The sequence below is a fragment of the Akebia trifoliata genome, chromosome 1 (assembly GCF_017979445.1).
Source record: "Akebia trifoliata isolate Shusen 1 chromosome 1, ASM1797944v1, whole genome shotgun sequence".
NCBI classification, from domain to species: Eukaryota; Viridiplantae; Streptophyta; class Magnoliopsida; order Ranunculales; family Lardizabalaceae; genus Akebia; species Akebia trifoliata.
The window spans coordinates 19,339,053-19,354,727 of record NC_141375.1 but is presented as its reverse complement, the minus strand read 5'-3'; the positions used below and the strand labels follow the sequence as shown (position 1 = coordinate 19,354,727).

Genomic DNA, 15,675 nt, shown 5'->3' with positions numbered 1-15,675 from the left:
ACAAGTGTCAAGTTCACCACTTTCTATTTAAAAAGTGAACTTGACAATGAATAAAAAGTAGTGAACTCGATAGTAAATAGTGGTTAGTTTGATAATAAATAAAAAGTGATGAACTCGACAATAAATAAAAAAGCAGTGAGTTCATCAATATTGAGGGACCATTAAGGAATAAATAGTTTACTAAAATGTCCTGTCAAGTTACCTCGCAAAACTTTAGGGATTATTTAGAAATAAATCCCTCCGTCAAGATTCTTTTAAGTAATTTTTCCTTCATTAACACTATTGCATGCAATTTCAGCCACAAAAAGTTGTCAAAACAATCAATAGGGTAATAATGTAACACCACCACATAACGTATACAAAAACAGAGGCGAACAAAAAAATGAAAGAAAAAAAAATTGCAATATAATTTTTTTGGGCCACTATAAAGTTTATTTATTTATTTATTTATTTTTATGTTTGAAATAATCGTCTTGAAAGACAAAAACGCTCCTTCGAGTCTTTAATAAAGGGTTTTTAGGACTCGTCGAAAGTGTGAAACGCTTTAAAACACGCCCCATTATTCAACATAATAGCTAAGGGCTTGTCTGTATACTAGAGCTAGAAGTACTTTTGGAAAGAGTTGGAGCTGGAGAAGTACTCTTGGACTCTGAGAAGTACTTCTATGCTACAATGGTGTTTGGAAACTATCACGACTTTTAATAAAAAAAACTAGAAAACCCTTATATTCAACTGTTACTATTTTAATTTAGTCTTCCAATGTTATGCTAACTTCATTGTGTTGTTCTTGCCATCAATTTGATAAAGATGCATAGTTGGAATAGCAGCCCATCGCAAGAACGCAAATATCTTGAATGATAGAAGAAAATAAGGTAAAAGAAAACTATAACTATCAACTAAAATAAATCCATCAAATGTTATTCTCAAGCAAATCAAGTGTGAAATGATTTGATCATCGAAATGTTGAGGATTGGCAAACTGTAAGGATAGATGAATAAAATGAAGGACGCAACTTGAGGTGGTTTTATCCCTCATGTTCCAATTGCAAACGAATCCTATACAACTCATGTGCACCACACATACATACAATACACAAGTATTCTCATAAACCCTTCACTGCAACAGTAACGAAATAGTAGGAACTATGGAAAAACAGATTCCACATCAACACATCTATTTTATAATCTCATCATAACTCAATCTCCTCTCATAACCTCCTCATTTTCATTAAACATGGCTACATAGAAAAAGATATGGCTTGTGAAGATACCCAATTCTTTAGGACTTTGTTCTCCTTTGATTCATAGGGTATCAAACATTTCCCCAAACAGAGCTCGAACTGGACGTTTCATGGTGGAAGTGACTCATACCCTTCAGAGCTCAAACCAGAGGTCTTATGGCAAAAAAGAAGATTTTAAGAGAAAGTTTTGAAAAATCGATGAGATTTCGTGGCAGAAAAGAGGATTTTGAAACAGAGATCACTACGAAGGATTTCCTCATCAAAATTGCCTGAGATCGGTGCTCAAATTCCTTTCAAAATCGACTGATATCACATTGAGTTATGGTTGAAATTATCTCTCCAAGAACCAGAACGCTGGTGAAGAAGTAAGATTAGGACTTGAAATCGTGGACTTCGGGTAGAATATTTAGCGAAGGTGAGGGTATTTTTTGAATTCTATCATTTTTTTTACAGTAAAAAATGACTCCATGCAAGAGTAACACGAAAAGCTGAAAAAACCTGCTCTTACATTAGGAGCACTTTGAACTCTTGCAGGGCATAATTATGAATAAAAGCTTTTTTATCCAAACGTCCACAAGAGTACTTCTAGCTCCCTGCAAGAGCTAGAAGTACTCATGCAGTCGTATCCAAACGCATACTAACCATCTAACATACACCAAAAAATATTTATGCCAACATCATTTATAATGCTCTAAAAAGTTAAGAAATAGTCAATCTACGACAAATATAAAAGGATGATAATTTTCATACAACCACCATACAAACGGTCTAAAGGACATAGCAAAATCCTACAATATGTCCAAAACTTTCATCAAACATAAAAGCAAAATAACTTTCATACGACATTCATACAAACTGTTAAAAAGATGTAAGAATATCTTACAAGCAAAAAAATCAAATATGAAATTCCTCCAACAAATCACCAATTTGTGCACATAATCCTTCCAACATTTTCTATGAAAAAAATCTTCTTTTCTAAGGGATCATTCCAAATGATTCTAAACATCATCTTCAAATATTTCTCACTGAATCCCTAACAATTCATCACCTCCTAATGCAGGCTCCATCCCAATAGAAAAGGGATCAATTGTTTTTGTAAGCAGTTAGTGTCAATCATTTGCCCCTTGCATCATTTCTCTTACTTCATCAACATTGCACATCTTCTATGTCATCTCTGTTATGTAGACAATGATGGCCTTTTGCTTATAGATACAATCATCGCACTCACACCATTTTCGATATCATATAAGTTCGAACCCTCGGGAACTCCTGGGAAGTCATTTATGTCATCAACGCCATCATTCTTGTCAAGATCGATATAGTCTACTCCACCATAACTATATTCTCCTATTGCATGATGATTGCTAATGACAATCAACAACTTATCAAAGTCTCGTCTTAAGCTCCTATAACAAAAATGCTTGAACCACCTGTTTCCTAGCTGAAAAAACATACATAAATTTATAAAATTACAAGTCGTATTCAATAATGCAACATATGGAAAGAATACTCCCAAGTTAAATAACATTATTGAAAACTTATTTGAATTTCTCCAAATCTCTCCCCATTTCCATCTGGGGTAGTAACGATCTGCCCAAATCCTGTGTGTGTGTGTGTTTGCTGCCTACTTGAAAATATTAAATGTTAAATACTAAAGTTTAGATTAATAAAATTATATAAATGGTGTAGCACTGGCAACCAGCGCCAACCTTATGATAACCATTATCACATTTTTAACTATGATATGGAACTAACTTTTGCATGATCAAACTAAAATAATCATACCTAGGTGAAAAAGAAAAGGGAAAATTACTTGACAGACCCTACGGGAGGGAAGTGTTTCACCTAATTTTGGGACGGTATCTTAACAACTCAGTTAATAAAATATTTCTTTCTTAATGCCCCCTCACCCCAATAAAACAACGGAACTCAAATCGTCAAGATTGACAATTCAAATCGACATTTCACATAGGATTCTTCTATGATGCTAAGATGACACCTATATTTGTCTCAACATCATGATGATCATGGACGAGGGGTAACCATGAAGGCTGAAGGGAATGTATACCAAGTCTATGGTTGATCGGGGAGAACTGAAAAACAAGATCTAGTGAGCAAGGTGAACATGTGCATCGAGTTAGGTGACTACCAACAGGAGGCTCAAGGATGCAGAACCCAAGGAAACAACTCAGATAGGAAAGAACAATGATGCACAATGAGGGAGCCAACAAAATTAGGTAGGTTGTGTTGTTGGTGGGATGAGAGTACATGAGTATCGATTCTTTATTGGTTCTCTTTTCTTCTCTTTTTTGTTTTTTGTTTTAGGGATGAACCCTTTATACTGGAAGAGATATTCTAGGGGTGACTATAGTATTCAAGAGTAACATGTGCTTTAACAAGAGTCACCTCGGAATTACCATTAAAATTCCTCATGGGAAAGCTCAAATTGTGTTTTCCTTGCTTAAAATGCCAATTTCACGTTATGCTTCTCTTATTGAAGTGATTTATGAGTATGCATGTTGGGTCTGTGGTTGCTTAATGTTCAATAATCTTCACATAAGAGCAAAATGAAATAAAACAACACAAATGGGTGGAATATAGAAGTAGTAGAGATCACCTTTTACAACTGTCAAGATCAAAAATTGTAAATCGTCAATCTCGACATTTGAACATGAATCATCGACATAAACAATTCAAATTGTCAAGATCGACCTTGTTGTAATCGTTGATCTTGATGTTTCAACATGAATCATCAAGATCAACCATTCAAATTGTCGAGATGGACCTTGTTTCAATCATTGATCTCAACATTTCAACATCAATCAGTGAGATTAATGATTCAAATTGTCAAGATAGACGATTTGGTAATCATCCAAGGGTATCACAATGGACTTAGTTCTATCAAACCTCTCCAACATAAATCTTCACATCCTTCACCACCCCACAAATATGAGTGTCTTCCATGTTTGTCGTTTTCACCTTGATGGAGTGTACTTCAACAGAAGACCAGCCTCTGGGTGTCTTCCTTCCACACAGTTGAGCGCTGCTCTGGTGTTCACTAGCGCATGCATGTGTCATCTCTCTGTTAATGACAAAATCTGAACCCATCAAAACCTTCTTAATTTATTTCAATTTTGCTAGCCCATGAATGATATATCTGTCTTTCTCAGTGAGCTCTTCCACTCTTATTATGAGTTCATTTCCTTCAGACGTAGGCACTCCATCTCCCTATGCTTCCACTGTAGATTACACATCCATGAAATTCAACTGCCGCAGTGGCTGACGCTAAGTCTTGGACTCCTTGCCTATGGAATTCTTGTTATTCCCATGGTTGAGACTATCCATAAAGTTGAACATCTTGTCCTTCTCACACATGTTTCTAATGCCAAACAACATAGCAAGAAATTGCTTGAAGTATCCTAAAATCAATCTTATGTGGTGAGCAATTCTTTAGATAGGAATTGCTTCCTAATTCATCATCAAATTTCTGCATGTTTATATGATGGAACTTGTTTATTGTGGGTGCATCACCTTTGCCATCACAACATGATTCATCAAGGAGGTACATTTCTGACTCGCTCAATCTATCTTTCTCATCTTCAAGTCGAATGGTTTAAAAACTAATTTTTTTTTCCTTGCCACAAGAAGTTCTATAACTCCTCGGCATCTCAAGCACTTCCATAAGACAAGTGTTCCAAGACCCTCACACTTTTAACCTCCCTCAACAATACCATCTTGGTCATGACTTTTTCTAGTTGAGTCCCCAATCCCTCAACGACTCTGGCTACCTATTTGTGGAAAGTCCTCTAATAGCTTTCCCATAACACACATTACTCATGCAAACACAACAAACTTGGATCACTACCTCTTCTTCCCAACCTCGCTCTTTATACAACTACTATCATAGGCATAGCTTCCCTAGCCCAGCATCCATCTGTCTCTTGAGCTAATCCTACGACATAACATGAGTCAGCTTTCCAACAAATCACATGACTCCCTTCGCTCTCAAAGGCAATCACACACTCAAGAAAACAGTAAAAGAGAACACAAAAAAACTTGAGAAAGGGACTCGCTCTTATTGCTCTGAACTATTAAGTTTTGCTCGCTTTCTTTTTTTTTTTTTTTTTGATCGATAAAGATAATTTATTAAGAGAAGAACAAGGGGGGACGAGATGACCCGCCCAATACAAAGAGTTTTGCTCGCTTTCTAAGTATCACTACAAATGAGGATCTCACCTCCTTAAATAGACTTCGAGAAATTGGAATGGATGGCATGGACAAATAAACACATAGCAATGATTCCAATGGCTATACATTCCAGAAAATTCTACCAACATCTTTACCCCTCTTAACTTACATAGGAATTCTCCAAACCTATTTTAGATCTCTTCTATTATACGCAATATATGCTTTTAAACAATATTTATGGCACACCAAAAGATCCCCTAGACTCTTTTGTAGTAGACTAGACCATTTTAGTGCCTTTCGGCTTTCCTAAATATTTCTAACTTGACTTGGTGAAAAAGAGAACCCTCGGGTTGATTGACATTTCCATGACTTATTGATCCTAATCTTTACAAAATGTATCCTCTAAAGTAACCCTCCCTACCCAAAAAAAAAAAAAAGGATGCCCTTCTAAAAGGGAGCGTCTCTCTTCCTTTCTTATAAATTGTGCTTCATTGCCCTACCAGGAAAAGAAATCAAGATATCTACTTAAACAGAAGGCACAAGCATATATATGCAAATCTTCTTTCAAATTATTTCCACTTAACTCTCTAAAAATCAATGCTCCCTCGTCAAAATGATTTAAAACCCAAAAAACCAACAATTTAAAAGAAAAAAAAACAAAAAAAAACAAAAAAACAGAAAGGAAAAGCAAAGGAAACTTACACATGATTCCCTGCCATTCCAGCTGATGCAACTATTACCATTTACACTGAAAACATTTCTACTTATATCCATACCCAATTAGGTGATGTTGACTTGTTAGTCCCTACCTCCCTATTACCCATATATCCTCAATGTGTGGCAAAGCTGGACGACTTTGTCAGCCGTCGAGTCTGCTTTGGAGGAAAACCATCCGGACGGCTAATTGTCTGTGACCTCGTCACCATGGTCACCATGGAAGGTGTTTCATACGCTACAGACACATCAGTCATGCTGTTGTTCAAGCAACCACTTGTTGTGGCCCTCTGCCATGAATGGGAGCTCAAACCCGAGAGCACATAAGCCCGTCCGGTCTCTTCGTAGAGTTTCCAACTCCCCATTCTCTCCCTTATTTCCTTCAGCTCTGCCTCGAGCCAATTGCACAGACCATCCCCTGCCTGGGCTGATGCTGATGTCAACAAGACGGACCTTCTGTCTGCCAAGACTGACTGTGCCCCTTCTAAGTCCCCTTTCTCAGCCATCTCTTGTGCCTCCGCAATCCCTTCGGCCACCAATAAACGATTCTTCAGCCTATCAACCTCTAAACACACTCTATTTTCCATCAAAGAAAGAGATTGGGGCCTATGTATCTCGACTGCCTTTCTATCCACCTCAATAATCTCCTTTGAAAGAGGGTCTTTGTACAAGCACTCCACACTCAATAATGAGGTGCTCGGCATGCTTTCCTTGCTTTCTTCTTCTGACATTGATGCCAATAATACTTCTGGGACTGACATATGGACTAGGAAATCCTTCTCCTCATCAGCGTATAAATCCCCAACATCAATCAGACCCTGTTGGCCATCATTGAAAATTTCGAACGAGTATTTCCCGGTGAGTATCGAGACAACGCTCACCCCCGGAGATATTGTTCTCAAAGAAAGCCTTAGCTCCTGAGCCACAACACTTAGAAGGCCACCAATGCAACGCGCGAAGGCATCTTGTATGCTGCCCTTAGCCTCAATGAAGGAAAAGGTGCCACCTGATGCATCTGATATGGCATGCATAACTGTTGAATCATGGTCTGAGCCAACCCCAAATGAATGGACTGGAATAGGTGACAGACGTGGGACCACCTCTCCAATGGCCCCACTGTCGCTGGGAGGAAAGAGGGAAGGCGGTAAGAGGTCCAGAAAATTCGGTATCCAACTTGAAGAATTTGAGTAAGCCTGATCATGTGGACTTTGATGATAATTGAAGTTACCCATATTGTAGGTATCCCTTCCATCTGAGAGGAGGATAATGCTTGAAACCGGGTTCCGCTCACGACGATCCTCAAGGACCTTAACCCCTTTACGTAGCCCTTCGATTATGTTGGTACCACCTCCTGATGTAAGGGAATTGACAGCAAGAATGGCAGAAGCACGGCCTGTGTCAGACATCAAACGGAGTGGAAAGTCCCGCCGAGCGGTTGATGAGAAAGAAATGATTGCAAGGCGATCTGCGGGGCCCAGGTTACTTATGACAAAGGAGACTGCACGCTTTAGGAGTACAAGCTTGGTACCTGCCATGCTCCCGCTTATGTCTAGAACAGTGACAAGGTCAATTGGTGCACGATCATGACGACAGGCATCTTCAGAGAGGGGAGGGGCCCGCACGCCAACAAGGACAGAAAATGTAGATGGAGAGTCGGCTGCACGAACAGCTGAAAAAGCAGGCAAACCTTTGATAGTCACGGCTTGGTGGGTTGAAAGTGTGGTGTTCTGGCTGTTAGAGAGGACTAGGAGAGGCTCGTCGTCAGAAAAGTGTTGAGATTCAGAGTGGGGGACAATGGGTTTCAGATCAATAGGGGCTTGGAAGGGTAAGTCCTTCCAAGTGGAGCGGCAGAGAGGACAGAGTTTGTTTCCATTCTTCACACTTGATGCAATACACTTAAAGTGAAAAGTGTGGGAACATTCAGCTGTGAAGATAGCATCTCCTTTCTCTGGTTTCATGCTTCCTAAGCAAATGGAACATGTTTTCTGCACCCATCACCGAATCACAAACCAGTTAGTTCTACAAATCATAACTATGTATTTTATCATATACACATGTATGTGACAATTTTGAATTGTATCTAGACCATGATCCATTTAATAGAAATTTTGTCATTTATATCCCATTTTACTTCACTCCAAATTGAGAAATTGCTCTGAAAGAGGTGGAATAGGGTCTAAAAACCAATTTCAAAAATTAATAATTAAAAAAAAAAAAAAAAACCTTAAAGATGATCAAGGTTGGCTCTGCATCTAAAACAACATTCGAACTGATTATGGGTCTAAGACCGACGTGATGGTGAATCAACTTCAACTCACCATTCAGTTAGCAGGATATGGCCTCTTGGGAGCAGTTCTATTTACTTCAAAGAAGATTACGAAGGGGAAAAAGAAAAGAACTTCGAAAAATAACCTATTAATATCTTTACATCCTAAAATTTGTCAATAAGTATTCTCTGCACTATATCACTTAAGGTCTCTTTTTTTCTTGGAAAATCAGTTGGAAGAACTGATTTCAGAAGAAAATGTAAATTTGCCTACGTTGGTTTTCACATTTTGCCAAGAAAATCACTTTCATGAAACAAGATAGTCTTACATGATGCAGAAATAGTCTTATACCCATTGGGAGAGAATTTCTCTTGTGGCAAGAAAATTTGAGGTCAACTCTCTTAGGTTAACCCTGATTCCTGACCTAACTCCGATCAGTTTATTAGAATCTGATTCTCCGTGCATGATCAAATGCGGGCAATATTTTCACGAGAAAATTAATTGCTCAATAAATGATTTTCTTAACTATTTTCTCATGTCTCAACAAACAAAGAGGCCCTTGGTCAACATGGTTGCACGAGAAATCTAAAAGAAATTGATTTTCCAATGATTTCCCTGACTTCATGAGAAAATATTTACTTTTGCAAACCCCAGGAAAATGATTTTCTCAACTAAAGAGGAAAATCCTAACGCCTTTCTCTCACAATTACCCTCACTCATAAAACTAAAAACCAAGTCTCCTATGACAGTATCCTATGTGCAATCAAATACAAACAATAATTTTATTATAAAATTCATTTTCTTATGATCATTTTTCTAGGAAATTCATTTTTCAAGAAGAAATTTTCTCAGCATTTGACGACACCCTAAACCTTGCCCAAAAAAGGACTTCTTCAATGGGCCTGTCAAAAAAAATTCCCATGAATTAGAGCCATCGGAAAAAAAATTAGGTTTTCAAATCAATGATAGAAATGATCAACCAGGTCAATTTTTTTATTTATAGGAGAGGTGTAAGTTCATGGGCCAGTGAACCCAAAGAATGTGACACATGGCATTTCATAAGTGTGAGTTACTGAAAACTCGACGTCCCTAGAAAACAAGATCATGAAAGCATTCATCCAATCTGATTTTCACTATACCAGCATCAAACAATAGCTATCTGTAATTTATTCCAAATTAAGGGTCTTTTTTATTGTGTATGGAAAATGGACAGGAAAATGGATTTTCAGGGAAAATGCAATTTTTAAACATTCTATCAACGTTGTTTTCCCTGGAATTCAATTTCCTGCCCAAATTAATTTTCTACCATAAGAGGGAAACTGGATTCCCATCTCACCGCCTGAGAAAATGATTTTCCCACCTCATAGTTTTTCTCTCACCATTACCCCCACACCCAAAAATAAAAATCATAAGTTTAAAATTAGAAAACTCAACTCGACTCATATGTCCATTGTGTCAAGTCAACAAATCAAACCAGTCAAATAAAAATACACTAAAAATAGATTTTAATATTTAAAATAAATAAAATATTGAGTTTGTGTTCTCGACAAAATATAATATATAGCGGACTAACTCAGTCGAGTTTTTGACTTCACTTGGTGCATTTTCGAGGTGGCTCAACCAAGTGGACTTGACGACTTAGTTCCATCGAACTGCGGGACCTAGTCACCTCGAAATCAAGTTGAGTCGACTCAACCAAAATTGAAGTTGACTCAATGAGTTTTAAAACTATTAAAATCAATTCTCTTTTTGATAGTTTCCTAAGTGCAATCAAATTGAGGAATTCATCTTTCCAAGGCATTCATTTTCCCAAGGGATTTTTATTCCCTTGAAAACGAATTCCTTGCTATCAAACAGGCCCTAAAGAAATTTTATTCCATTCATAGATATTGAGAATTGCTATTGGCACCCCAACTTTTACTATTACACCCCAATTAAAAATAAATAAAGAAAATAAGTGAATGGTTGAGAATAAGTAAAAGTTGGGGTGCTAATAGAAGCTGTCTCGTTTTTCTTTGCTAGATTTCTACTTTTTGGGTTTAGGATTTGACATGAACCTAATCATAATTGTAAACAACTACCGAAATTGTTTGAACGAGTGTTATAATGTTTTTTAATGTTGAGATAATATTTTGAGCCAAACCTTTGTAGTGTTTGAAGAGTGTGTTTTAAAAGTTAATTGGGGTGTGATTAATAATTTAAAAAATTGGGGTGTAATCAGTAAAATTTGAGGTGCCAGTAGCAACTCTCTAGATATTTTAGAGGGTAAATTACCCTTTCGTGTGCTGAATATGACAAAATTCTGAGTCTGGTACATTGTTCATTTTAATTACCAAAAATGTGTTTTTTACTGGCAAGATCATCACTTTCTTACAAGTGAGATTGTCACTTTTATCAATGAGATCACCAGCGAAATCGCCTGGAAAACATGTTTTGGGAATTAAAATGAGCAGTGTACCGAAATGGAATTTTTGCAAAAATTGCACACATTTTCAGAAATATCTCTATTTTTTTTTATAAAGTGCTTCTATCACGGTTTTAAATCTCATCCGAAACCAAGACGACTCATCCAATATGTCTCAATGAGACGGATAGACAAGTCAAACGTATTGGACGAGATTTAAAACCATGGTTCATTTGTCTCATTGTTGAATGAGACAACTCAAATGGATCCAAAAACTCGTGGAAGACGTCAAAACGAGTTTTAAAACCATGGCTTCTATTGCCAAACCAACTTTTACTTGGAGCATAATAAGTAAAAAAAAAAAAAAAAATTGATTTGGTTGGGGGGGGGGGGGGGGGTTGAATATCAGTTCTTACATTTTATTCAAAGACAGCTAAATTTGGGATACGGAGGGTATTTTGGTCATTATAACAAGGGCTTTTCAGTCAAATGAGAAACTTAAGACCGCTAACGATTCTCGCCATCAAAATTTTCCAAACCAAAAAAAATAAAAAATAAAAGGAAAATTCAAATTGTAGAGAATCGGAATTAGAACCGAAATCCACTAAAAAAAAAGACCCAAAAATAAATCTCCTAAGAAATTAATAAAAATGGGAAAACGAGTTAAAAATAAAAAATAAATAAATAAAAACCCTAATTTGAAACTTATTATCAAAATAGATCAAAATATCGATCATAATCTGAAAGAATCTAATCTAATGAAACCAAGAAAGGATTCGAAATCTAACCGTAGTAGATGTACTGCTACTGCTGGTAGAAATGGTGGTGTTGCTCCGCGACAATCGAACCCCACTAGACGAAGATGGCATTGGTAACGAAGGATACAGATCGACCATAGAAAAATCTGATACGAAATCATCAGACAGAGATGTCGAAGATTTAGAACGTAGCTTGAATGACAAACATTTCCTAAATTTGTTCCAGGTTTTCTCCATTTCACCTTCAATGGCAGAACCGCAGAAGTGTGTGTGTGTGTGTGAGAGAGAGAGAGAGAGAGAGAGAGAGAGAGAGCTAGGTTTAGAAGATTTACAGAGCAATTATTGCAAGTTAAGGGTTACGTGTGACGTTTGAATCGCATGTGGTTTGGTTTTTTTTAGGAGGAGAAGAGGACAAAAAACCATATCCTTCAAAAATAAATGAGTCGTGCTGAGGTGACACAACTTACTGTAATTCTCACAATTCTGACGTGGATATGCATAAATAACCGTAGATTGTTTTTAATCGTATCACGAGGACAAACATCTATTGTTATGTGCACATCCCACGTCAGACTTGTGAGAATCGCAGTAAATACATTATGTCAATTCAGCATTTTCCAAAATAAAATAGAGAGAGAGAGAGAGAGAAAATGACTATTTTGGAAAAAACTTTCAAGCGGCCCACACGCTTCAAAATTTTGAAGAACCCTCTTTAATGGATTCCACGTGGCAAATGAAGGATGTATTTAAAACTTTTACAGAAATTTAGGAGCGTGAAATAAATAGAAAATGCCAAGTGTGCTGTAATGGAGAGGGTTGCTTCGAAATTTGAAGCAAGTTTACCTTCCGTGTTTTTTTTAAGATGCCCTTTGTATGTTTTCAAACAGCTGAGATGCCCATTTACATCTCTTTCTAATCTGATAAGAATAATAAATATATTAATGATGATATGACTCCCCCCACTTAAATACGGCTGTCAATGGGTACCCATTTTACCGAATCAGAACCGGATACCCCTGCTCTGTTTACGGTTCTTTTTCTAGTGGATTCGAACTATTTATTTTATCACATTCTTTTTTTTTAGTGGATTCCAACTATTATTTTATCATTTCTTTTCACATTATAGATGATTTAAGATATATATTTTTTTTTATTTTATAAAATAAATACATGTTATATAAAAAAAAATTCTTCAAGTTTTTGTATAAATTATCTCGATTGAAACTTAAAATGAGTTACTCTTCTAAAAATTTATTACTTTTAATTAAGATGATTTTTTTTTAATCATTAATTTGTATCTTTAGTGTAATAAATTATAGTTAATTTAATAATTTTGTTAATAATATGTTAATTTTTTAAAATAATTTTTTTTTTTAATATTGATTTGAAATACTTTATTTTTCATTTGATTCTTGAGAATCAAAACCTATGGGTATGTGATTTTTGGTGGTTATGATTCCATTTAGTTTGAACCTGGTCTCAGAATCAAACTAAATATAATAGTTATAGTTTTAAGTCACTTAGGAGCCGAATCAAAATTGACCCATCAACACCCCTACTCTCACATACACCTCCATCACAAAATCGTAGATCATTAGCCTTGAGATTCATAATATCATAAATCTTTTTTTATGTATCCCAAGGAAAATGACTTACGATTCTGTGATGGAGGCGTCAAATTATCACGACTCATAATAAAATGACCTAAATACCCTCATCTTCATTGTAGTGTAATAGTTGAAGAAATAAGAATATAAGAAAAAGTCACTCTAGCCTGACTAACTTATTTCAAATCTTACTAAGAGTCGTGAGATCATACCTTGGAGTCCTAAAATATGATTTGATGATATACGCTTATAAATAACAAAACTCTAAAAAAAGAAATTCAAAAAAATATTATTTTCACCATTGAATTTTAATTTTAAGTTTTAGGAATTTAGTAATCATCCATTTTCAACAACTTGAATCATGCTAAAAAAAATCTAAAATTTTTCTTTAAAATACGAGTTTTTCCATGAACTCTACAAGGTTGTTGGTTTGGATTACTCATGCGGGCCCACAACAACCCTTAGTAAGAAAAGTATTTTTTCATAAGAAAACACATGGGCATGGAGCCTAGTCTACAATAGCTCATGTGTGGAATGATTCTTCTATGCTCCTTTGATTAAACTACAACATCTTACTCAGTATATTAGTTGAAATCACATGACTCCAACAACTTAATTGAATAAAACATAACAAATGGACCTACCCTTCTTTAGACTCATCCAACTTGTACTCCTAATGCCAAGTTAGCTGATTTGAATGTCAAATTAGCTCTTTTACACAATTAACCTTGTCCTCAAGGTTGGGGAATCACTCCTTCAACTTGTGGTAGGAAACTAGTCCCACATGTTGAATGACCTTGTATGATCCAAAGAACCTGGGGAGAGTTTACGGTTTCTTCTCATAGCAACAAAATGTCGTCAATACGGGTATGACAGGATTCACAAATATTCCCAATGTCCCAAATAAAATTCTCGCTCAATTCGATGAAGATTAACAAACTTCTTCATTCGAATAAGCCTTATGATGATTTTCCTTAAGGATCTTGATTATTTGTTCTCAACTCTTTAGCTCATCTTCTACGACTTGTGCTCGTGTGATGCCGATTGCCGAGCATGTATGACATTAGGCGGGGAGGCATCGAGGGTTAACTTGTGGAGGAATGGGTGATGGTGTTGTACCATCCATTTGGTGATGATAGGTTGAGTTACAACTAAGTTGGTTTCCTTGACATTTAAAAACAATGGGTTCCTTGGGGGTGAGAAAATTGCCAGAATTGTGCTCTAAAAAGTTATTTTTGCTAAACATTTATTCTTTTGAGATAGTTAATAAATTTATAAGTTGGACTTATTTCTTAAATAAGATCATCATTTATTATATTATGTTTTGAGTACTAGACCATTAAATTGATCAAATAGTTGATCAATAGGTATAAGATACGTAAAGGTCCACGCGATATATAATAAGCTACCTACGTGATTGGCTAAGGGCCAACAAGGGAGATCTAGGCAACCATTTTACTACATTTAAAAGAGTCACGGCTTGGGATGTAGTTGGGCACTACATTTAAAATTGCCTCCAAAGTGCTAGTATGAACTTGTAGAGATGTAAAATAGTTGTGTCTCGAACCACTATTGTAGTGACTACACATACAACACATGGGTGCTTAATTTTACACTAACTGATTACGCGTGAAGCGACCAATTGAGAAATCTACCATCAATAAGTTTGTCACTCACTAGCAAATACAGACAAACTTATCCTTAGATTTGAGATTCTTATTAATTACTAAGAGTTGATCTATTAGTTTTGATTGCACTTAAGTAGACACCAAAGACATGTCTACGGATAGTGTAATTGGATTAATAGAAAAGTGCTTAAGTAATGTTAAGATTTTAATACGGGATCCATTCCCATGAAAATGGGTGAATGTCCAAGATTAGGGAAAGATACAAGTCATAGAAGAAAATCTTGCAAGTAGTTTTACACATGTTTTATTGAGAAAATATTTTATGTAAAAAAATATAAACATGTACATGAGTTCTATAAAACCTTTTTTAAAAGGAAAAAAGAGTTTCTCGCATCTCTAATGAATGTATCTAGAATCTCTAACGCAGTTCACACAACAACGGGTTCGATAGTAGCTAGACTCCCAATGGTTGATGTAAGGGACATTGTTGTTACGGAGGGAAATAATTTGTTAGGCATTTGTGGAAGGGGCCACTAGTTAAATATTCATTTTGGGAGATCAATTACAATATGGGTATCTGACATCACTTGTAATTCCATGAATCAATTGAGGTTTGGTCACTCTATTCAGTTTATGGTAGCCCATAAATAGATATCTCAAATATTTGAGATCTTAATACTTAAAATTATTTTTTCCTTATTTTAATTCGCATAGAGATAATCGATGTCCCAAAATTTAAGGGTGTAAGAGTTGCTCACCTTTAAAAGTGAATTAGCAAACTTATGTGTACTCCTATATTTGATTTTCTAAAAGTTAAAATATTGAATATTTTTCTTGAACCACCCTTGGTGTTGGTGTGTACCAAATAT

The 15,675-nt window shown here is 35.9% G+C and overlaps 1 protein-coding gene across 2 annotated transcripts; it reads right to left on the bottom strand.

Annotated features, from left to right (window-relative positions):
- Positions 1 to 1,956: 1,956 nt before the first annotated feature.
- LOC147410841 (E3 ubiquitin-protein ligase WAV3-like) lies at positions 1,957 to 11,868 on the bottom strand. Of its 2 annotated transcripts, none has more exons than XR_015177888.1 (3): positions 11,602 to 11,868; positions 6,131 to 8,127; positions 1,957 to 2,681 (listed from the first exon to the last, which is right to left on the bottom strand). XR_015177888.1 is itself a non-coding variant. In XM_086440832.1 (3 exons), the coding sequence occupies exons 1-2, from the start codon at positions 11,806 to 11,808 to the stop codon at positions 6,259 to 6,261; spliced, it is 2,076 nt and encodes a 691-aa protein (XP_086296958.1). In that variant the 5' UTR covers positions 11,809 to 11,868; the 3' UTR covers positions 1,957 to 2,681; positions 6,238 to 6,258. The 2 variants fall into 2 exon arrangements, 1 of the variants encoding a protein (XP_086296958.1); XM_086440832.1 differs by having other exon boundaries at positions 6,238 to 8,127.
- Positions 11,869 to 15,675: the final 3,807 nt, after the last annotated feature.